The sequence below is a fragment of the Mytilus trossulus genome, unplaced genomic scaffold (assembly GCF_036588685.1).
Source record: "Mytilus trossulus isolate FHL-02 unplaced genomic scaffold, PNRI_Mtr1.1.1.hap1 h1tg000050l__unscaffolded, whole genome shotgun sequence".
Taxonomy (NCBI): Eukaryota; Metazoa; Mollusca; class Bivalvia; order Mytilida; family Mytilidae; genus Mytilus; species Mytilus trossulus.
Window position 1 is genome coordinate 4,591,722 of NW_026963292.1, and position 24,919 is coordinate 4,616,640.

The 24,919-nt window shown below is 33.0% G+C and overlaps 2 protein-coding genes across 2 annotated transcripts; one reads left to right on the forward strand and one right to left on the reverse strand.

Moving 5' to 3' along the window:
• Positions 1 to 463: 463 nt before the first annotated feature.
• Positions 464 to 16,549, forward strand: LOC134699271 (uncharacterized). Its single transcript, XM_063560879.1, has 6 exons — positions 464 to 606; positions 2,373 to 2,521; positions 4,094 to 4,340; positions 5,992 to 6,149; positions 14,881 to 15,103; positions 15,943 to 16,549. The coding sequence occupies exons 2-6, from the start codon at positions 2,491 to 2,493 to the stop codon at positions 16,067 to 16,069; spliced, it is 786 nt and encodes a 261-aa protein (XP_063416949.1). The 5' UTR covers positions 464 to 606; positions 2,373 to 2,490; the 3' UTR covers positions 16,070 to 16,549.
• On the reverse strand, positions 9,909 to 12,657 carry LOC134699314 (zinc finger MYM-type protein 2-like). Its single transcript, XM_063560928.1, has 4 exons — positions 12,064 to 12,657; positions 11,592 to 11,749; positions 11,143 to 11,289; positions 9,909 to 10,860 (listed from the first exon to the last, which is right to left on the reverse strand). Exons 1-4 carry the CDS (start codon positions 12,627 to 12,629, stop codon positions 10,166 to 10,168), a joined length of 1,566 nt encoding a protein of 521 aa, XP_063416998.1. The 5' UTR covers positions 12,630 to 12,657; the 3' UTR covers positions 9,909 to 10,165.
• Positions 16,550 to 24,919: the final 8,370 nt, after the last annotated feature.

The following is a 24,919-nucleotide window of genomic DNA, read 5'->3' on the forward strand; positions in this document are numbered from 1 at the left end:
AGCCTCATACACCAACAATCAAAAGGTACTTCTTCATGTGATACTGAAATTCAAAATGTTTTGATAATACATGCAGCTGAGAATTACACATTACAATTATTAATGTTAGACAAAACCAAATCAATGCCGTCTTAAAAGATTTATTGAAGGAGATGTGGTCGCTGCCAAATCAAAAGAAGTTGTTTTTGTGTAGACCGAGTTGACCGATTTATGATCATTCATTTTAACTACCGGGTTCAATTATAGTGCAGAGCCTAATTACTTTATTTATACTTATAAACCCTTGGTGTTTTAAATCATATTTTGTGAGCTGCAAATTCCCTTCTACGGCCTTGATTTGCTAAAAAGCATTTTTAAAATGTAAATTGTAATATGTTATTTTGAAATTCCTAAATATCGAACAACAGCATTTGTAAAACTCCCGTTGTTGGCCTCATGTTACTATATTTTACCCTGGCAATGTCTTACAACTAGGTGCTATTTTTAAATACCACATACAATTCAATATGATACTGGATCAATATTAATACTAACAACAGAAGTGTATTAACTATATCATGTATATATGTTGTTGATATACTTCATTTTTCAGTTCGTTGTTTACAGGTAAGCAATACATAAAACATACATCTGAAACAAAATAAGTATATACACAATTTATGATGAAAGATAATCAGTAAATGTAAACAATATATAAAAGAAAGTACTCGCAGATACACCCTGATATATTTATAAAACGATTAGGACTAAACAGACTCTACCTGTGAAGTGCATTGAACAGCTAGCTAGCAGTCGCAGATCTAGAACTACATTTACCTATAAAGGGGGACACTGATTGATATAAGAGGGGGCCTGCTAAAGTAATGCTTCATTAAATCCGAATATAATCCAGCACAATTTTCCAACTAGGCAGACACAGGCACTTGTCTCAGAAAAAAAATCCTATATATGTATATATGTATATATATATAAATACCTTAGCAGGCACTTATCTCAGAAAAAAATGCTATAGATACCTTAACAGGCACTTGATATTTTTCTGAGACAAGTGTCTGTGTGGGCAGGGCCCCCTGAATCCGCCTATGAACAGATATATATATATTAAATCAGTTTAAGATGAACTTATAATGTCAAGTCAATGTTATTTGGTTTGCAAATCTATTTTCATTTTTTAATATCATTTCCATTAATATTGTATAGCTCCACCCCTTTTAAGGGTTCATTGACTTTGAAACTTTTACATATGTTTGTGTTAAGGTTTGTTGAAAGGGGACAACTTATATGTCAATAATATTTGGTATGTAGTCGTATTATCATTTGCACATCTCATTGACATGGAGATGGCGTAGCCATCTACCTTAGTCATGGTTCATTGACTTTGAATATTTGCCTATTTTGTTAATTATTGCTGTTTTAGTTACAACATATGCTCTATCAAAATTACAAAAAAGCGAGACATATCTCTGTGGTAACAGTCTATTCAAATCAGTTAAATATATTTCTCAAACGACAAATTATGTGTTTAACCACTGACCATATTTGTCCAGCATATTAACGAACTAAAGATGTTCATATTTACAGTGTAGAACGTTATAATTTCAACTCCGGCTGTTGGTTTTATACAAAGCAACGCTAAGGCATATGTGTATCATAAAACACGCTATATAGTATTCTGTACATGTATATGCTTGAAATATTTTCTGCTGGACGTAAAACCGTCATCAACCAATAATCGTATCATACATTTATATAATACAATTTTGTCAGATTTATTATAATAGAACAAGTTGACAGTAACTTTAATTCAAGGCTAAAATACACACGCTTACTGATAGACAATAAGAGAGAATAAATTTTAAAGTATTTCAATACCTGCTGCAAAGTACACTGGGGGAAACTCAAATTGCCAATTCGTATTTTCTTTGATCACCGCGAGAACTTGTTCTTCTTTAGATTTTATAATTTTATATCATCACGTAAAATAGAACCAACAGTTTTTAAACGTACCTTACATACATGTTTAACAGAAACACAATATCGACGTCATATGCATATTAACATGTTTACTAATCAACACTGATCGAAGATTTGTAAACACCAAATTCGTAAATTATATTGATGAATGTCCCTTTGATATCTTTCGACTCTCATTTTCAAATGAACATTTTGAGGCTTTATATTGGTACAAACTGCAAAACATCGGACCGTTCACATTGTACATGTATATATCTGTTTACCAAAGATATAAAACCATATAACAGCAAATTTCAAAGTTTCATGCATGTTCGTGAGCCCCGCCCTTAACACATATATCGTATGAATATTAAGCTCGATCTGTAGCCTTGTAACTTAGCTCTATTTTTTCCTTCTAGATTTTTACCTTGACCTTATCCTTTAATCTTCGAAATCAATAATAATAGAAAAGAGCAGCTATAGCACTTGGATTATCATACAACACCTGTATATGAAGGTGTGTTAGGTGTATTAAGGATGCAGTATTCAAATTATAACACGGAATACGGTAAGTCGTTTTTTAAAGTTCATATGTTTAATCCGATGTACTAAATAATATTTTGTCGGTGAAAGGAAACTGAGACCGGTCTATTTAATAATATAAAAAAAGAAGGCGTGGTATGGTTTTCAATGAGACAACTCTCACAAGAGAACAAAATGACACAGAAAATCTCATTTTTTGGTCACCATACGGACTTCCACAATAAGTAATTTGCCAAATCCCAGACCACATAGTCGGCTATAAATCACAAATGCAAAAAAATTTAAACGAAAAAAAAATGGTATTGATAATAATGTATGCATGTTCAGAATAAGAAATGATATAAAAACAGATATTTAACACAGGGCAATGGCAATTACTGACAGCTAGCTATAGTGCAAAGCCAATAACAACTATAATAAATAAAGTCATACATCATAGAGACTAAACTATCACAATCAGTACACATCCAACATCCAACTAATTTAGTGTAAATTTAAGACGCAATTGACAGTAAAAAATCATGAACTTACACAATGCTTATTTACAGGTATCAACAGATTGTAGAGCCAAGAACGTGCATTTTTATATTACAATTATACTACTGACATGTAGTTTGCTTTTAATTTTCTGATAACAAAATGAATACATTTTTTTTTCTTTTTTTCAAAGATCTAATTGCAGTGTTGATTTGGTAATCTTTTAGAATAAGTTTATTTCAAGGTTCGACGATAATTACATTTTGTACCCATTTCAAAACTTTGGGGCTCGATAAACAACATATCGGTAAAAATGAGGCAACTTTTATGTTATTCCGTTTGAAAATGTTTTCTTCGTGTACAACCAAACTTCAAAACCCAATCTGTATATATATAAATATGCTAAACTTCAAAACATTCAAACGAACTAAAATGAAAAAAAAAATCATAAAAGACAAGGCCAGAGGCTCCTGGCTTGGTGCAGGCGCTAAATTGATGTTTTGTAAGGTCTCAGCCATTTCCTATACATGTACCTCTAGCTTATATACATAGTAGAATAAACATGCACACAGTATGCATAACAATATTATAATAAGGGACGACATCAAAAGATCAATGAAGGATAAAAAAAAAACTTAATTCAAATAGTTTGGGGGTGGGGGGTTAAACTTGCTGCAAGTTTTGTTTATCCTACATCGATTTTACATATATCTATATGGGTCGATCAATTTTTCCCAAGTTAAGTTAAGAGGGGGGTAGGGGGGTCATTAAAAAACTATCTGAATTAAGTGTTTTATCCTACATTAAACTTTTGATGTCGTCCCTAAAGAAGTCTGAGTCCGATGTCAGAAAAGATAACCAAAGAAGCTTAACAAAACGACAATGACACATATATTATCAAAGGACAATTGTCTTTTTTTATGATCACATTCTAGTATTTTACTTTAAACATATTTTTATTTAAAACAAATCATGTACACGAAATACACATATAAATACAGTGATACATTGATACTGAGGCATTCGAAAACCTTATAGTACTTAACTTATATGGGTCGAATACTTTTGCATATCCTATCATGTCTAAAAATGGTTTAAATATAAAACTTTGTTTTTAAAGGTTCAGCTATCCCTCCATCAAATGATACTCCGGTGAAAGAACAACCGCAAGCTCAGTATGGGTTTAGTCAGCAGCCTGGACAACCACAGGGTGTGGTGGTTATACCTCCAACATTGCTCATAACACCGGCACATTTTGAACCTTACGAGACCAAATGTCCTCATTGTCACGTTCAGATAACGACGGAAACATCTTTTAACATGGGATATATTGCTAAAATGTGTGTTTTTACATTGTGTTGCACATTGTAAGTATAATAAAAGCATTTGCAACCTTTCCAATAAAGGTAATTTTGAATGAATGTGTTTGTAGATAGATGCTTTTGTATTCTTTTAAATTGTTCCTCTTAAAATTGTTACACTATTATGACTGCTGTATCCATATTTTGATTATTTTATTTATTATATCTTTTTAGTTCATGCATCATTGTAAATATAACGGAATTTGATAAGACTGTCAACAAAGTGAGAGGTTTAGAGCTATAAAAGCATGCAGGTTTAATTCACCATTTTCTACATTTGAAAATGTCTGTACCAAGTCAAGAATATGACAGTTCTTGTCCGTTCGTTATTGATGTGTTTTGTCATTTAATTTTGCCATGTGATTATGGACTTTCCGATTAGAGTTTCCTTTGAGTTCAGTATTTTTGTGATTTTACTTTTTATGCCCCACCTACGATAGTAGAGGGGCATTATTTTTTTTGGTCTGTGTCTCCGTCTGTTTGTTCGTCCGTCCGTCCCGTTTCAGGTTAAAGTTTTTGGTCAAGGTAGTTTTTGATGAAGCTGAAGTCCAATCAACTCGAAACTTAGTACACATGTTCCTTATGATATGATCTTTCTTATTTTAAAGCTAAATAAGACTTTTGACCCCAATTTCACGGTCCACTGAACATAGAAAATGAAAGTGCCAGTTTCAGGTTAAAGTTTTTGGTCAAGGTAGTTATTAATGAAGCTGAAGTCCAATCAACTTGAAACTTAGTACACGTGTTTCTTATGATATGATCTTCATAATTTTGAAGCCAAATTAGACTTTTGACCCCAATTTCACTGTCAACTGAACATAGAAAATGAAAGTGCGAGTTTCAGGTAAACGTTTTTGGTCAAGGTAGTTGTTGATGAAATTGATATCCAATCGACTTGAAACTTAGTACACCGCTTCCGTATGAATCGATCTTTCTAATTTAATGCCAATTTAGATTTTTTTACCCAATTCCACGGTCCATTGAACATGGAAAATGATAGTGTGAGTGGGGCATTCGTGTACTTAGGACACATTCTTGTTTGTATCTGTCACGTTGATTTCAACCAATAACTTCCCGAACTTCCTGTAAGTAACAAAAAGATTCATTTAGTAAGGTATGCTGATTATGATCAGAACGATAGTTCATTCGTTATATCTCGGCCGATTCCGTAGTAGGAGAGTAGCGGATTAACACGAGGATTGCCGATTGAACGATAATGTATATGACAGTTTTGAAAATTTACAAAAGAAACACACTGTGTCCACATAATATAATTTTTTATACTATTCTTACATACATGTACCACGTTTCATTCTTTGTTTATCTCCTTCCCCTGTGTACGTCAAATCTTTGACATGTATACTGTTTGTATTTCTTCAGGAAAAGTTGATTCGAGTCTTATGTACATGCACATTTGGTATCTAGCTGTATATATGCGGGCATGCTCTACCGTGTAATATATTATATACTGTCATCGTTGGATGGTTTGACATACAAACAAAATGTATAATATATAATATATAAGATAAAGCAATTGACTTATTTATAGAAAATTAAAAACTGCAATATCTTATTGATAGTTTTCATAGAAATACTTTTATGATATAAATGTATCATGATTATATCCGTTTAATATGAAACTCCTTTTGTTTTACAGTGCATGGTTTGGATTGTTTTGTGTTGCGTTCTGGCCATGTTGCAGTAATAGGTTCAAAGATGTTAAACACACATGTCCACGTTGCCAAAAGGTAGTAGCTAAGTACGAAAGACACAGAATTGCACCAAACTACCAAAGTGCATGGTTTAAACGAAAAGGTAACTATAAATAGACTGTATTGTATTGATTGTCACATGTATTGATTTGTATTAACTCCCATACTCCATGTGTCATGATTATACATGTATGATTGATGAGTTATTTCCCTTGACTGTTTACCGCCTCACGATCATTAATAAATGTGCCTTTCTAACGATCACATGTGTTATGTTTTTTAGCTCACCTGGACCGAAGGGCCAAGTGAGCTTTTCCCATCACTTTGCGTCCGTCGTCCGTCGTCGTTAGCTTTTACAAAAATCTTCTCCTCTGAAACTACTGGGCCATATTATACCAAACTTGGCCACAATCATCATTAAGGTATCTAGTTAAAAAAATGTGTCCGGTGACCCGGCCAACCAACCAAGATGACCGCCATGGCTTAAAATAGAACATAGGGGTAAAATGCAGTTTTTGGCCTTTAACTGCCCGGCAAATTTCAGATGAATCGAACAACCCGTCGTTGATTTGCTGCCCCTGAATTGGTAATTTAAAGGAAATTTTGCTGATTTTGGTTATTCTCTTAAATAATATTATAGATAGAGATAAACAGTAAACAGCAATAATGTTCAGCAAAATAAGATTTACAAATAAGACAACATGACTGAAATGGTCAGTTAACCCCTTTAGGAGTTATTGCCCTTTATAGTCAATGTTTAACAATTTTTCGTAAATCTTTAAGTTAGTAATCTTTTACAAAAAACTTCTTCTCTTAAACTACTGGACCAAATTTAACCAAACTTGGTCACAATCATCATTGGGGTATCTTGTTTAAAGATTGTGTCCGGTGATCCGGTCAATCAACCAATATGGCCTCCATGGCTAAAAATAGAACATAGGGGTAAAATGCAGTTTTTGGCAAAAATAAGAGAAAAATATCCCACAACACACAACCTAGAAAACTAAAGATACTTAGATGCCATACATGGGTTTTGCAGATAACTTTATATATAGATCAACATCTTTTGGTCTCTAGGAATAGAGGTACATGTATCATTGGTAATCATTCCACAACTATTTTTTAATAAGTTTATTTTTTATTTTGAAAATCAAATTCATAATATTATTTTGTTCTGATAAACAAACAATTCTAATTTTATAAATTGTTTTAATGAAATTGTGTTCACCTAAGCTTATAACTCGATCAGCATATTATACGTTATTGGTGATGGTTTTTTTATGAACAGTAAATAATGCTTATCTATAATAGGGATTTGACATATATATATATATAGAGAGAGAGAGAGAGAGAGAGAGAGAGAGAGAGAGAGAGAGAGAGAGAGAGAGAGAGAGAGAGAGAGATTCTACAGACTACTGGTGAATTTTCAGTACGAGCAGAACCATCGTGTCCTCGTGCATCATATTCTTGTTACACATTGTTTTCCTAATAAAGAGACAACAAAGATTTAAAATATGACATTTTGTTTTCGTTATATAATGTATATTTAACCTAGTATCATATACTATTAGTTACATAGTGTGTTAGTGACCTAATATGGTATATACAGGGTAAGTAAATTCCATATGGGTTCGAGCGAACCTCATGGCATATGGAATTTACTTACCCTGTATATATATATATATTTATCATATTAGCACTTATGCTAGTTCCCAATTCAAATATATAATCCTGCTTGCCACGTTATTACCGGTGACCTTAACATTGTTAATAACATTTCTCTACCAAATGTGTTATCGAAAGGTCCGAAATATTGTGAGCCTAAATCCATTAATTGGAAATACAACTTTAAAATGTTGATGGATTCAGTCGAGGATTTTGCCAGGCAATGGGCTAAGCGCGAGAAGGAAGACGTAGAAACTCTCTCCGAATGGATTAAGGCAGTGAGGTCGTTAATACAAATCAGAATTAAGAAACTGAATGGGTCCATCAATGCCCATGCTACGTCAATCTTTAAAGACCCAAATGTTGCTAAACACCTGTCCGACCTCCATGATAAATATGTTGTTGTCCCCGCAGACAAAGCCCAAAAATAACATCGTTTTTGTATGTATAACTGTCATTACATTAATTGCATGATAAACGAATTAGGTATAGACAATTCACTTGGAAACTCAACATATACCCTAACGACACTTACCAAAGAGGAAATCCTGGATATTCATAGGTCTGTTCTGTGTTCCTTTGGTATTTCAACCAAAGATGAAGAACTGTATCTTCCATCACTGTATTGGATACCTAAACTACATAAGTGTCCTTACAAACTACGGTATATTAATAATTGCTGGGTCTTCCAAGTGCTCCACGAAACCTCTTTCTAAATTATTAACATCTATTTTATCAGCAATCAAAGACGGGCTTCACAGTTATTGTGAAACTGCCTATTCTAGAGGTGGCGTGAATCAGATGTGGATACTTAAAAATTCCAAAGATCTTTTAGAGTACATACAATCTAACTCTCTTTCATCTTGTAACAGTATTAAAACATTTGACTTTTTTACTCTTTACACAAGTATTCCACATTCCAAACTAAAAGACAAATTGAAAGAGTTGGTATTACTTTGCTTCATAAAAAAGAATGGCCAACGTAGATACAAGTATCTTGTCTTAGAGAGGGATAAATCCTACTTTGTAAAGAATCACTCTGATTCAAACAAAAAAATCTCTGAAACCGATATTATCAAGATGCTTGATTTTTTTATTGACAACATATTTGTTTCGTTCGGAGGACGTGTTTTTCAACAGACTGTCGGCATCCCAATTGGAACAAACTGTGCCCCTCTACTTGCCGACTTGTTTCTTTATTATTATGAGGCTGACTTCATGCAGGAACTTCTTAGGAAGAAAGATAAGAAGTTAGCAATATCCTTTAATTTTACTTTCCGCTATATAGATGACGTTCTTTCACTAAGTAATTCAAAATTTGGTGACTATGTAAAACGCATCTATCCTATCGAATTGGAGATAAAGGATACTACAGATACAATTAAGTCGGCTTCATATCTTGACTTACATCTAGAAATTGACAATGAGTGTCGGTTGAAAACAAAACTTTACGACAAAAGAGATGATTTCAGCTTTCCAATTGTGAACTCTCCATTTCTAAGTAGCAACATTCCAGCAGCACCTGCATACGGGGTATATATCTCCCAATTGATACGATATTCCTGCTTTCCTGTTGAAATCATCCCTTCGTAAATTTTACGGACGCCATCACGAGTTGGTTAACCGTTACGGAATAACCGTTTCACAAATGATATCGGATATGTTCCTTACGTCGTAACTACAATACCCTTCCCTTTCATGAATGTGACCTACCGAACTAGACTATTTACCGGATTTGTAATCACATAAGCAACACGACGGATGCCACATGTGAAGCAGGATCTGCTTACCCTTCCGGTGCACCTGAGATCACCCCTAGTTTTTGGTGGCGTTCGTGTTGTTTATTCTTTAGTTTTCTATGTTGTGTCATGTGTACTATTGTTTTTCTGTTTATCTTTTTCTTTTTTAACCATGACGTTGTCAGTTTGTTTTAGATTTATGAGTTTGACTATCCCTTTGGTATCTTTCGTCCTTCTTTTAGGTCACTAGCACACTATGCAACGAATTTATCTTACCGGCTATCTTTATTTGTTGAATTTAGACTAAATTTGTCTTATTTGCTATCATGACACTGTATTAAAGTGTTCTATGGTATTATTGCGTAACAATTTTCATATTGGCTTAGTTATAGGTCCGAGGGTACCATATTGGCCTGAGGCGAAGCCGAAGGCCAATATGGCTGCCCAAGGACCTATAACTAAGCCAATATGAAAATTGTTACGCAATGATACCTTTATTAATTAACCAGTCCAATATGAACTCTAGCCGGGCCAATATGAAGATTGAAAATAGTGTGAAAATCTGACATTCAGGACTTCAATAGTAGTGATTTGAATATGTATCAATGAAAATTGAGGATTTTAATCAAAACAATAAAATAGTAACAATTTTATTAAATAATCAACAGTAAATAAACACAACAAGTAAAAAACATGTTTTTATCTAGTTTTCAGATTAAAGCTCTTGGCTGCAGTTTATAGTATTCTTTCTTTCCCCTGAGTATATGTTAATATTGAAAACAACACCTGTTATAGTTGCACCTGCAAACATGGCCATTGGGTTGTCATGTTTGTTAGCAGTTTGATTATTTGTATTTGATACATTTGCATTTAAATTATTATGAACTAATGTATTTGAGTTTGAAAGTTCACAAGGTTCCTCTGAATCTGATGTCGTCTGTAAATCTGAGTTCGGCAACATGACCTTAGATATTGTGTGAGAAGCTTGTTGCTGTTGTTCAATAGACGGTACTGAATAATGAGTTAAGGTACTAATGCCTTTCCAGCCTCCTAATTGAGCAACTTCATTGGCAGGTCTACCATTTTGAAGTAGTGTGGTAGCAAAAGTTTTACGTCCCGAATGATTAACCTTTCTTCCTTGAAGATCTCCTTTTTCTGCCATATTTTTTACCATTTTACCTAATTTATCTTTGCCTATGGTTTGGCGAGTGTACCATATTTCCTCATGTTTATTATCTAAAGGCCTCAAATAAAATCTATGTTCATCAGTTAATGTGTCTTGAGGTCTATGCCGTTTGTATTCCTTGTAAACATGAATAGGGCAATTACTTCCTCCTTCCCCGAAAATCTTTGGCGTAATATCCCGGAAATCCCTGCTTTTTGCTCCACTACGGGTTTTGGTGCTTCTTTCTGAAAAAAGTATGCTTATGTCAATATTTAAAGAAGAATTATCCTTCCTGTCTGTACAAAACTTTCACTTTTATATAACAAAAAACATGTATTGCATAGTAAATAAGATTTGTTTTGATAAATATAAAACAATGGTTAATATCCTTAAAAGCACAAATTACCAACTTTTGTCAGGACTGTTGTACATGTACATCCATTATCCACAGAAGTATATATTCTGTGATTTCTAAAAGATTTAAAATATCAACTATTTAAATGATGGAAATCATAACATAATCTCACCATTAAATTCCAAATACTCCTTTCCATCAGATGTAGCTTTTAACTTGACATCTCCCCATGTCATGTTAACATGGTCTTGTCGACCTCGTAGACCAAAGTATGTTGCATTATTTAAAAACACAGCATTCAGTAATGCATCAGGGTTTTCTGGAAAAAGAAAAAAAAAGAACTTAACTAAAATACATGTATCTTAATGTAAATATCCAACTTAAAATAGTATTTAAAGGACAAATACTGTATCAAAATGCAAAAGACCTCTGGAGACACTCTCATTGTTCAAGATCTTATGTGTATTTTAAACATTTTTTATTAGAACAACCATTTAATAATCAGGGATGGATAGAGGGCGACAAGGAAATAAAATAATTTGTTTGCCACAAGGTTAGAAAAATGTTTAATTAAAAGTTACTGACTGACACGCTGGAATACAACATTTTTTTTAAACTTACGTGTTCCAATAACGCCTTTCTCCCTCAAGATTTGGATTTCCTCAGTCGTCAAATGTTCAGCTCTGTTTGGCTTACTGCCCTTGCCCAATGACTTTAATGCCTTTCGCTTCGCTTCTAATACCCGTCTTGTGTGGTTGAACTCAGGATCCTTTTTAATACTGAAACATTAAAGAAAAGATATGCATAATATCTGACATGTAATTTTTGTATGTACATGTTTTATACTTATAGCAAAGAGAAACCAAGGAATATTCATTGTACACAAGCTTAAGATCATCAAAACCACATTGACCCAGATGATATATATAGTTTTTACCAAAAAAAAATGACACAAGGCTAAAATTAAAATATTGGCACTGAATATTCGAGTCATAATGCTTGACAGAATAATGCAAAGGCTATCATGCTATATCAAGACAAGGGAGTTACATGTCTCACAGATATCGAATAATCTACATGAAAATAATCGTACCTTATACTACTTTTTGAGTCCTTCAAATGTCTATCCAAGCTGTTGAACATAGAGGATAAAGAGTCAGGCTCATATTCGTCACCATTTTTCTTCAGGACTCCAAGAAAAAATCTTGATAACAGACTGTCCAAGTCTTTGGCAGGTATTTCCACTGAATCACGCATTTCTCCAACAGATATGAAAAAATCCAGCATCACTTTCAAGTCACTTTTTGTTTTAGTTTTTGTGTTCTTGTTAACACTTAAAGCTAGAAAAGAGTCAGTGTCTTCATCAGTGACAGAGCGAAACCACTTGCTACTCGAGCTATTTTCTTTGTCTGATTCGTCAATCTCATGATTCTGTGCATTTTCAATGTCCTGCAGAATTTCATTTGGGAAGTTGAAATTCGCTGAATCAACTTCTTCCAGAATCAAATTTCCTTCCCCATTGACATCCGCGAGATTTCTCTTGATGTACTCTGCCTCCCTATTAGATAAATCGTCGTAGTGAAAATAGTCTTCAACTAACGCATCCATCGCATCATCTATATTTTGTATAGAGCTATTGCTCCATCGTTTTGTTGTCATTTTCTCCTGTCAGACGACACTAGCCGTAGTTCTCTAAAGTTATCGGGATTTCAACCGATTAGTCTAGAGCTAATCGAATATTGGGCTTGCTAAACCCGGGCCAATACGGAAAAATCTGTATTGGCCTTATAGGACAAAATTATCGATTTGGCAGTTTTACTCGTATTTAGTCAAATAAGCTCCAGTTAATTAATAAAAGTGTTTAATTCTAAGAACCTTGAAGTTCTTCAATTGGTCTGCACTAAACAACTAATGTAAACGATAAATATTTAGTATCAACAACCTTAATATCAACAATATTAAACAGAACTTTAATAGTTTGAAATAATCAAACAGTGCCCAAGTCGTAAATCCACAACAAACCGTGTATTGAAATAAGCCCCGCCTCCCTACTAACCTAATATTGAATATACAAAGGTCTCCAGGAGGTAGCTTTTAACCAATCATATTCCTAGAAATGTATAGAAAGTAAGATAAATATTAATACATGAACTAGTCTATATCAGCCTGGGTATCAGCCCTACCCAAGCTGGAGACGGTATCAGTAGAGGTCTGAAATGGGTGCATGGATTGTCCCTGGACATATATAGAAACGTCGCACGATACTGGTGTCACCTAACGTTACACACTCAAAGACGTAAGACAAAATAAAAACGTTGGAATGCATGTTGTTCAGATGGCTTTTTACAATAAATTTTAAAGGATCGATTTTTTTTCCTCAGAAGGATTTTTTTACTTAGATAAAAGATGTTAACAAATTAGAAATAAAAAAGTAACTTGAATTAAAACCATTTAATTGTATACATTTTAATTATAAGGGCAATCGATTTCTTTTTTTTATGGATAAACTATGCACTGCAAATGCATTCATTTTTGCACTCCAGAATGTCAAGGCAAAAGGACTACGGCATATCTAGCATGGCAGTTCTGCACAACTTGAATATATGCAAGGGAATTAGCGGGAACAATTATTATAGCTGGTTTTTTTCTTTTAATTTGTATTCTAGCGGATCCGACTTGTATAGTCCGGAAAACACTTCAGTTGCGAGAGGAAATCTCCGAGTCTCCCCACCCCTTCTTTGTGAATCGGAAGAGCTTCAAAATAAAACATTAATTTTAAAGTTTTCTCATTAAGCAACAAAATAAAATAGCCGTATTCCAATTCGTCTGTGAAAAGTGCAAGCATGACAATTAGACGGAACGTTAGAATCATATTTTATTAAAAATAACGTCAAAATCGTATGTGGGGACATTGTATCGGACATTTTATTTTGATCTGATATATTGTATATTAGATATAATTTATGGGAATTTAGTATTAAAATAGAGATAAATGTTTGTACTTTTATCCATTATAAAAAAAAATATGTAGCGAATGGCACTGTATTAAATAAACATCATGAAAACACAGAAAACGTAACCCTACGTTAAATTTGGTTTGAAGGGGACAAAATGTCGGACATTGCTAATCAACTCCAATAAAAAGAATATGTTTTAAAATTTCCTGATTATTGCATGAGGTGAAAGTGTGATCTTTGTACAAAATACTAGTATAAGAATTATTTACTTTCGACACCGGGATTGCTCTGGAATTCCCTTTTTGGGACAATTTAAAAAAAATTAAGGCAACCTTTTTTGCATGGGACACATAATTTGTATCATTTTGATCCCTTTTTCTTACATTTCCGTCTTTTCGAGAGAGAAAAATCGACAGTACGTCATCGCCCACTTATAAATTGCTTGTTCTAGACAAACTTTTATATCGTTTGGTAAAAAAGATTATACGTTTTTTACGGTATTCAGAATTTCACAAAACTAAAAGTGTAACGCGGGACAAGGAAATCATATTGCAAAATAAAGGTTTGATTGAGTTTTTATTAATGAAAATGGTCTGTTACATATATAAAATTGTAATAATCTGAAAGAAGAGTTTAAAAGCTTTAAAATGATATACAACACTTTATAATATCATTGTTTATGTTTAAAAATTAACAAGATGAATGTGTCTTGTCCGTGATTTCACCAAAGTAACACCAGTAGCGTGCGACGTTTCATAGAAAAAGGATATTTATTAATCTTTTTATCATGAAATAACGTTGTACGAACGCACTCAGACTGATAACTCTTTATCATTACGTCTTTGTGACGTCACATCGGGTTCATATGTATTATCAGTCAAGATGTGAGTTTATTGCTATTTTTTTCCGGTCGAAAACAATATGCTTAGTATACGGTAATTTTTGTTATGCAGGTTACCCAGGAGTAGCACACTTCCATGGTTATAATCAGCAGTTACAGCCAGCGGAAGCACCACCAGGCATTCTGGTTGTTCAACCAAAGCCTATGGTTACAGCAGACCATTTCAAACCTTACGATACCACATGTCCACATTGTCATGCCCAAATAAGAACTGAAACGTCTTATCAAGTCGGAGAGCAGGCGATCTTGTGGGTTTTCATTTTCACGTGTATATTGTAAGTAAATTTAATACATAACTTATAGAAAAAGGTGACGATCACACAAAGCTTGCCGTTATATTTGTATAAAATGTTTGCAATTTATGGAACACTTATAACTAATTATTGGCGAACTAAAAGGACCGTTTTCATCTAGACTTCGCTTTAAATACTAGTTCTGAAATATTAACCAAAACAAACCATTCGCTTATGAAAAATGTCTTTGAACGTCTTAGCTCACCTGGCACAACGTACAATGCATATATCCTTTCAAGATACCTAAACAAACCTGCCCTCATTCCGTATTGCGGTATTTAGTTTAAGAAATGTGTTTGATGGCTAGTCATCTAAGCATTGCTGGATGAAACAAAACATAGGCCGGGTAAATGAAAGTATTATCGGTTAGTTTTTATACCTTTATAGAAAGAGACGGACAGGTAAACAGGTTCAGATTGACGTTATCCGTTTCTGAACATAAGAAATGATAACGGCACCTTGTAGGAGTAGCTAAATTACTCTGCCATTTTGATGCTTTTTTGCCTACAAACTTTAAAATTATAATATAGAAATAAATAAACATCATGTACCAATAATGATTAAACAAAGACAAGATCTATACGAATAAGTTAATTACATAAATCGTCATTTAACACTGGCAGATGAGAGTGTATTGGATAGGACTTTAATTCCTTGCAACATGCAACCTCATTTTGACAGGACGTGGCTACATACTTGTACATCCCACACAGCCAAAAAGAAGCCATACAAATATAAAGACCGTTTTCCAGATTGTATTATCATTTAAACAAAAAATTAAAACACATTCCAATATGAAATACTTTTTTTTATTTTCACAGCGTATGGTTTGGACTTGTTTGCTTCATCTGTCTGCCGTGCTGCATCAAGTATTTCAAAGATGTAACCCATACCTGCCCTCGCTGTCATCAAACCGTAGCGGTGTACGAACGACATGAAATGCTTTAATGTTTTCCGTCTGTTCTTTTTAAAATACACAATGAACTACTACGGGTGTCACTGTAAAGCTGGTTGTTCGGTGTTAGCCAAGGCTCATTGTTGAAGGCAGAACATTGTCCTATAATGGTTCACATTTGTGGTGGAGTGTTGTGTCATTGGCACTAATACTATATGTCCTTACATCTTCTTAAGCCATAATATGTGGATTGTATGATAGAAATCTATATTTGTTTGAGGTGTATTTTTATATATTATAGTATTACCATGACTCTAAAATAAAACAGCTCATGTGTTTAAACAGTGTAAAAATGATTTCAGATCATTCAATAAAACCTGTCTATAAAAGGCAAACAGTGAAGAAGAGGGAGTACATGTCCCTTGTGGACAAGTGCCTCATAAATAAGGATGTTGTTAAAAAAACGCATAGTTTTGTTTATTTATTGTGAATGCTTATAGATATTTACAACATGTATGAAGTAAAATCACAAACAGTTGGAAAGTCCCTTATCAAATGGCAAAATCAAAATCTCAATCACATCAAACGAATGGATAACAACTGTTTAGATACCAACTGTTATATTCTTGACTTGCTACAGGGTTTCTTGTGTAGAAAATGGTGGATCAAACATGGTTTTATACTAAACTAAACCTCTCACTTGTATGCAAATCAAACAACAATCCATTTTATTGAAAATGATATATGAACAAAACCGACAGACATAATAGGTATATATGTCAACAAAAAGGGGATATAACAGTCGACATTGCATTTATTGTAAGATATTCTCTACAAGGTATGCATACGAGTTTGTGTTTGTTTTATTCATGATTCATGATATTACTCATTACAGGAATTGAATAACAGTAAAAACAAAACCAAAAAATTAAATGTACCGATTAATATTATATCATGTTATAGATTTATATTTTTATATTGTTATACATGTATTTTGTTTTTATGTGATATGTTTTTAGGTTAATTATTATAATATGATATGTTCGTATTGTTGATTTGTATTGGTGTATATTTTTGTATTGTAATATATATAAAGAAGTGAACTTATATTTTTCTAACAAACCCCTCTCGGACTCCGTGTTTTTATTAATTTATATGAAATGTATTTTGGTTAGTTATCATGGTTTTACTAAAATGTTTGTATTATTGAGTTAAATTTAGATATTTAGAAAAAAAAATGAAAATTGCTTACTATACGACACTCATAAACTAGAATGCAAGCACCTTATTCACTGTAAAAAAAAAGACCAAAGTGAGTCGGCAGCGGTGGGGGTATAGTGATAGGAGATGTTTTAATTTAGATTTGCAGATCGATCAATGTTTAGATGTTGCTACCAATATAATAATAAAAAAAGAGTGTTTCGCATGTTTGCCAATGAGATAATTCTCCACACGATACAAAACGACACAGACATAAACAGCTAGCGTATGTTAGTGTACGTCTTTCAATAAAGTTGAAACCCATATCGCCAAGTCAACAATAAAAGGACCCGAAATGACGAATGTTAAATAATTCAATGGGAAAACTAGGACTTTATTACTCAAAGTTAACTAGAGAAAGTACAAAATAGTTGCCTTTAAGTGTGGAAGATTTTAAAGAAAATATATCCCGAACCTTGACAGATAATTTTGCATAGTTGCTAACAACTGCTTTAAATAAATTGAGAATGGAAATGAGGAATATGTCAAAGAGACAACAACCCCACCATAGAAAAAACGTCAAAAGGTCACCAACAGGTCTTCAATGTTGCGAGACATTCCAGCACCCGGAGGAGTCCTACAGCTGACCCCTGAAATACATACTAGTTCAGTGATAATGAACGACAAACTTATTTCCAAATAGTACACAAGAAACTAAAATTAAAATAATGCAAGACCAATAAAGGCCAGAGGCTCCTGACTTGGGACAGGCGCAAAAATGCGGCGGGGTTAAACATGTTTGTGAGATCTCAACCCTCCCCCTATACCTCTAGCCAATATAGAAAAGTAAACGCATAACAATACGCACATTAGAATTCGGCTCAAGAGAAGTCCGAGTCTGATGTCAGAAGACGTAACCAAAGAAAATAAACAAAATGACAATAATACATAAATAACAACAGACTACTAGTAATGTTTTTTTCTTTGCTAGTTTCAAACCGAATATACCGATTCTATGATATATAAAATGTTTGAATAACCGTCTGGGAGAAATATTACGAATTAAACCTCGGTGACACAGAAACCAAAAACGACACACACAAAACAACATCACAGGTCAACAAACATGTACATTCTTCAAAATAGACAAGGTATATATTTACAACAATTCAGGTTCTATAAAATCGAACAAGTCTGAAGAAGTTCCAACTGTTAGTGTCATTGTGATATGTTTAATGCTGCATTGTAACAATTGCTGGACATGAATCTGCAGTATAGTCTTTGCTTATTGTTGAAGGCCATATAGTGACCTATAGATGTTAATTTCTGTCTCATAATTATGGTCTCTTTTGAAGAGTTGTGTCATTGGCAATAATACCACGTCTTTATTTTTATGTAAGCTGACCATCATCTTTTAAATTAAGTTTATAAGATAGCTTAAAACTGCAATGATCGATATACTTTAAATACTTAGTCTATATAATTACATTAGATACAAAAAAATGAGAATGGAATGGAGATGAATGTTTCATTACAATACGTTATTCTGATAGGCTAACTGCAATCTTGCGTTATTCTGTAATCAACTTCATTACCCGATAAAATGTATCATTTATAATGACACGAGTTCCCACAATAATTGATTGATTTTTTATGTCTTAACGTCCAATGGGAAATAGTCCCCACAATAAAGTGCAGAGGTAAATTAAATAAAAATCGTGTTTTCATAATCCTAGCTAAACATGTAATTATATAGGTATTGAATGCTTCTTTTTGTATCTTCATTGGGTTGTAAAAGTGTTGACAGTGCGCACATTATAAGAATGAAGCACGTACTTCGATGAGCGCTTGTTTTACACCCCAATAAAATTACAAAAAGAAGCATGCAATGCTTAATTAACTGACCAGACAACGCAGACATGTTTAAAAGTCTTTGTATAAACGATCTTTTAGCGAATATTTCTTCGTACCAAATAGATTACTAGTACATGTTCAGCAAGCAATAGGTACACACATAGTGTATATTTTGTTTGATTTTCCAACATTTCCTTTAGAAAGAGATAAAATTAACCATAATATTTCACGTTAATAAATTCAGACTGTATATTAATTGGTCTTTCGCGGGATCATATATAAAACAATAAATATATAATAATTATGTTTCGAAGTGGAAGTATGACGAGTCACGCATTTCAGCGTGTTTTACTGAACTCCTGTGTTATTTGGAAAATTATGATAAATAATGATTCCAAAGCCGTCTGTTTTCTAGAAGCAACCACTTGCTAATATCATTAATAGTAATTCAGATATTATAACCATATGAACAAAACCTCCTACGAAATTGTTTTTTTAAATAGTTTAAGATATAATATATAGACGTGGATATTAATAGGCCTTCCTGAACAAATAATCATGTCTATGTTAAAAGACAGGCGTTGACTATAAGCATCCTTGTACATGACTAAAATACTCTCATCATTCTACGTTTATCATTGTTTGTAATGTGTTAATTGGCAAGAAATACACGTATCAATATGAAATAGTATGTTAATATTAATTATTAATTAATTATATTAGTTCACAGAAACATTTGAAGAGTTATGACATGAACATATATACTGATGAATTTAAAAAACGCAACACATTTTGGTGATTTTTTTACCTTATCATAATTAATCTGCTATATTATGCGCTGATATCCTTCTTATTAATAGAATCCTTTTCATCACAGCGTTGACAAGACTATGTACAAGCTTGCTTATGTTATCAACTGACTGGGTCAGATTAGGTGAAAATTCGTCCCAACGGGTACACCATCCTAACGTTAGACATACAGTTGTATAAACTGGGGGTTGCTAAAGGTTCTAAACGCGTAATCAAATACAAAAATGTAATACATATAAAAAGCAGAGGGTTTCACCTTGGGTGTTGATTGAAATGTTGAATACTTTAACTTTCTTTTTTCTTCTCGTGCACCTTAGTCCTGTCTGAACTTAACTCTGTAATAAATCTATAAAAATCCCCATTGAGAGGTCTCTGGTAGACTGAGTGAGCGTACTAACATCACTGTTATCGATAGCCGATGACAAACAATTTGAAGATAAATGATTCAGTAATATTACCAAAATAAGTATTGCGGTTGTCTACGCTGCAATGAAAATGATTCTAATAACTATGAATACTGGACTAACTAGAGGGCATACTGGATTATCTTTAAACCACTATATTCCCCTAAAATACTGTAATGGTCGTGACAGAGTTCAAATCAGAGGCAACAAAACTGAACCCAAAATATCCCAACAGTTAGACTTTGGCTACAAGCAGACATGACATGTGGCTACAATCAGCCATTGCCTTTAGAGTGACACATCCACATATAGAGTGATGACCATGTTTTCAAGTTTACCTTAAATTTATAAAATAAACGTGATTTAACAATTCAAAGTTTAAACGAAAAGAAAGAATGTTAATTATGTTTAAAAAATTGATATTTTTTATATATAAGGGAGCTTCAATTTGAGTTTTATGGTTGGAGGAGGCTATACCTGTCTCTTGTTTTTCACTGTATTCGGTCATGCCTTTTTTATTAGTTTTATATCCTTATTTTTCTCTCCATAAATTGGCATCCTGCCTTTTCGCATCATGCCTTTTTATTTTTACAAAAAAATCCTTCTATCCTGCCTCTTTTCAATTTTAAACTTGCCCCTCTATAAAAATCTAATGGTAGCTTCCTAATACATACCTGAAAATAAAAAAAAAATAGTGTTGCGTGTTTTAGTTCCGTCATTATAGGTGTTTACTTTTCCCTGTCTCATAAATGAATCACTTGCCAAACTTATAAATAATTACTAATGACAAACCAAGGTCTTTTTATAATTTACGGTGAAAAAATGGCTCATAGCTTATGTGAAAAACAAGGAATGGATTCATGCAAAATATTTTCGGATCATAATTTGTATTATCTGAAAGGATCGATAAGATGAACATATATTACCAAGTCACACATCAGGGATTTATTTTTCAGACAGACAAACATTTATAACTTAATATATTGAGAACATTGATGAGGTTTTATACAATTTTGATGCCCAAAATTGACCATTTAAGCAGCATCGATTGGTTGATTGGTTGTTACCCAGTGGCAAATATATCATGCATATTTAGGATGACACACATCTTTATATGTCCCATGAAATTACAACAACATTCAGAAAGACATACATGTACATTATGAGAGAAATAATGGTAAAAATGCAATTTCTTTTCATATGGTGCGAAACGATATAACATTTTTTTCCATAAAGTACGAAATGGTTTACATTCATGGTTAGGAATGACAAATTCATGGTACGAAATGGTAATTTAGGGTACGAAATAGATATGGTTCGAATGGATACCTTGTTCTTGGACAATGCTTGCCCCTGTAATCGTGTTCAACATAAGCAAATTATCAGATGTGAGTATATTAAAAATCAATTTTCTTTTTTTGGGCAATAAAGACGGGATGTAATCGTCAAACGGTTTCTTCCAAAAGTTGTGGGTTTCAAAGCGACAGTACATCAACAAGTAAATGGAGGTTTCGCAAGCCTATTTTCTTACAGAATATTTCTACATGTATATGCATAAGTTTTTGGATATGGAAATAGGCAGAATGGTGTAGTATGACTGTCAATGAGACAACTATCAACCAAGGTTCATATGGAGTAAATGTAAATAATAGGCAATCGTTCGACTTTCAATAAAGAGAAAAACCCAAAGCATATAGTCGGCTATAAAAGGCTCTGACATATTAAAACATGAAACAATTCAATAATCAGAAATCTAACGGTCTGATGTATAATAAAACAATTGTTGAAAAACCGATATGACAAACATGAACTAACGACAACCACCACACCGCAGTCTCCTGATTTGGGACAGGCGAATATAGAATCTTGCGTGGTAAATATGTTTGCTTGACGTTTTGAAAGTTAATAAAATTCTTAATATTATTACAGTACCTATTAACATTATTTTTTTTTAAAACTTTTATATCTCAAATTGTGTCAAACTGGCTGTTGTACATAGCGCTGTTATAGCAAAAAAACTTACATTGCTTAAATTAATGCTTTGTACATACTTATTTATGCAGTCAGATATCATTTTATATTTGTCTTATTATAGGAAAGCTTAAATTTACTGAAATTTGCGAAAAACCAGGTGAATTATATATACGTCATGTATGTTCTGATTCATAAGGAGTTGATTTTTAGATTTAAAAATTCGTACTTATACATTGACGAATAATATATTCAAACAACCTTGCCCTGTACAATATTAACTAGACAGTTTTAAACATTTATTATTAATTTTACAACAAATATTTCCTCCTTACGATCAATCATTCAAAATACTTAGTTTCGTAACTTTTTCTCGATTTACCACAAAATTCCAATATTTACCACAAAATCCCCATTTAGATACATTTGACCTATAATATTATAAATGGCAGTGAACGACAATTTTTCTTTCGGTAGATGATGTTAAGAAAATGGATGTTATATTGGAATATTGAGGGAAAATGGCGCCTGCAATAAGGTACACTCGTCAATTTGATTTAAAAAACAAACATACATTTGTGTAAAACGTATCAGGCTTTTGCATGCATTCAGTTGGTTTTCTTTTTCAAAAGTAAAGTTATGTCAAAATAGTTTTAATTTAGGAATTTATTTTATATACTCCGGAAATATATCCGAACACTTGATCTACACGCTGTGGTTTGATTCAACATACCCATGCACCATTGGCATCCTTAGAAATATTTCATATTTTAGTTTACTAATAAAATTGAGAATGGAAATGGGGAATGTGTCAAAGAGACAGTCTACCTCTCAAGACATGAGAGAGAAAATAATTAAAAAGATCATCATCCAGGGAGTTTTCATTTTGAAATTATATGATGAGATCATTTATGTTAAACAATGTTTGGATTGATGCAAATGTATAACTATTTCGTCTCCAACCTTGGAGAGCGGTGTATCAGAATAAGTGTTACACATTTATTTAACAAGCTATTTAAAAAGCATTTGCAAAAGGCTTAGCTTATCAGATTGATACAAAGCAGAAATACATATGACAAAAACACAGACTGGACGTGGCAAGTTGAATAATAATACATCACCCAGCAAAAAAGACACCAAGTACAGATCTGAATGTTGTTTACAGCTAGCTTAAAGCCAAAAGCAGCTAATAAATTAATCATGCATTTACTAAAACGTTATACCCGTAATTGAAAAATAAATATATTAATATATATGTTTGAATTGTAAGTCCTTTTGCCTTTTCAGCGTTATTTGTTATTTCTGTTTGTATTTGGTGTGGTAATTAAAGGTCCATTTATTGAAAACATATCGACCATAATACATGACTGTTTTTTTCTTCAAAATACCCAGAGTTATTTTTCTTTAACTCGCAAGTACAGTTAATGAAGGCATTCAATTTTAACTGATAGCTATACAAAAGCGGTTCTTTATTTCTAACTGATAGTTGTAATATCGGCTTACTAATTCTAATGAATAGCTGTATTATCGGTTCCTCAATTCTAATGATTAGGTGTGACATGGGTTCTCCAATTCTAACGGATAGCTGTAATATCGGTTGCTCAATTCTAATGAATAGCTGTGACATGGGTTCTCCAATTCTAACGGATGGCTGTAATATCGGTTGCTCAATTCTAATGAATAGCTGCGACATGGGTTCTCCAATTCTAACGGATAGCTGTTATATTGATTCCTCAATTCTAATGAACACATTTTAGCTGTGATATCGGTTCTCCAACTCTAACAGATAGCTGTTATATTGGTTCCACAATTGTGACGGATAACTGTAATATCGGTTCCAAAATTGTGACGGATAGCTGTAATATCGGTTCTCCAATTCTAACGGATAGCTGTAATATCGGTTTCACAATTGTAACGGATAGCTTTAATATCGGTTCCACAATTGTAACGAATAGCTGTAATATCGGTTCCACAATTGTAACAGCTAGCTGTAATATTGGTTCCTCAATTCTAACGAATAGCTGTAATATCGGGTCCCTAAATTATAACAGATAGCTGTTATATCGGTTCTTAATTCTAAATGATAGCTGTATTAATATCGGTTCTTCAAGACTAACGGATAGCTGTAATTACTATTGGTTCCTCAATTCTTACGGATAGCTGTAATTTGAATTCCTCAATTAATGTTAGCTATGAGTATCGGTTTCTACATTCTATAAATGATAGCTATACTATCGGTTCCTCATCTCTAATGGATAGTTGTTATATCGGTTCCTAAATGCTAAATGATAGCTGTTATATCGGTTTCTTTAATTTTGACTGATAGCTCAGAAATGACGCTGGAATAAACTAGATGGGTCAAAACGGTACGAATGGCCCCATCTCGGTTCTAAATTCTAAATGATAGCTGTAATAGCAGTTCTTCAATGCTAACGGATAGCAGCAATATCGATTCCTCAATTAATGATAGCTGTAATTATTTCTTATGCAGCAGAAATACTGCAATCTGATTGTTAAATTACCCCGGTGTAAATAACACACCATCCTGGTTCACCCGTTGATAAATAAATGTTTGCCAAAAAAAATTAAAATAAAATTTTGCCAAAAATTTTAAATTTTGAAAAAAAAAAAAAAAAGTCCCCCCCCCCCAAAAAAAAAAAAATT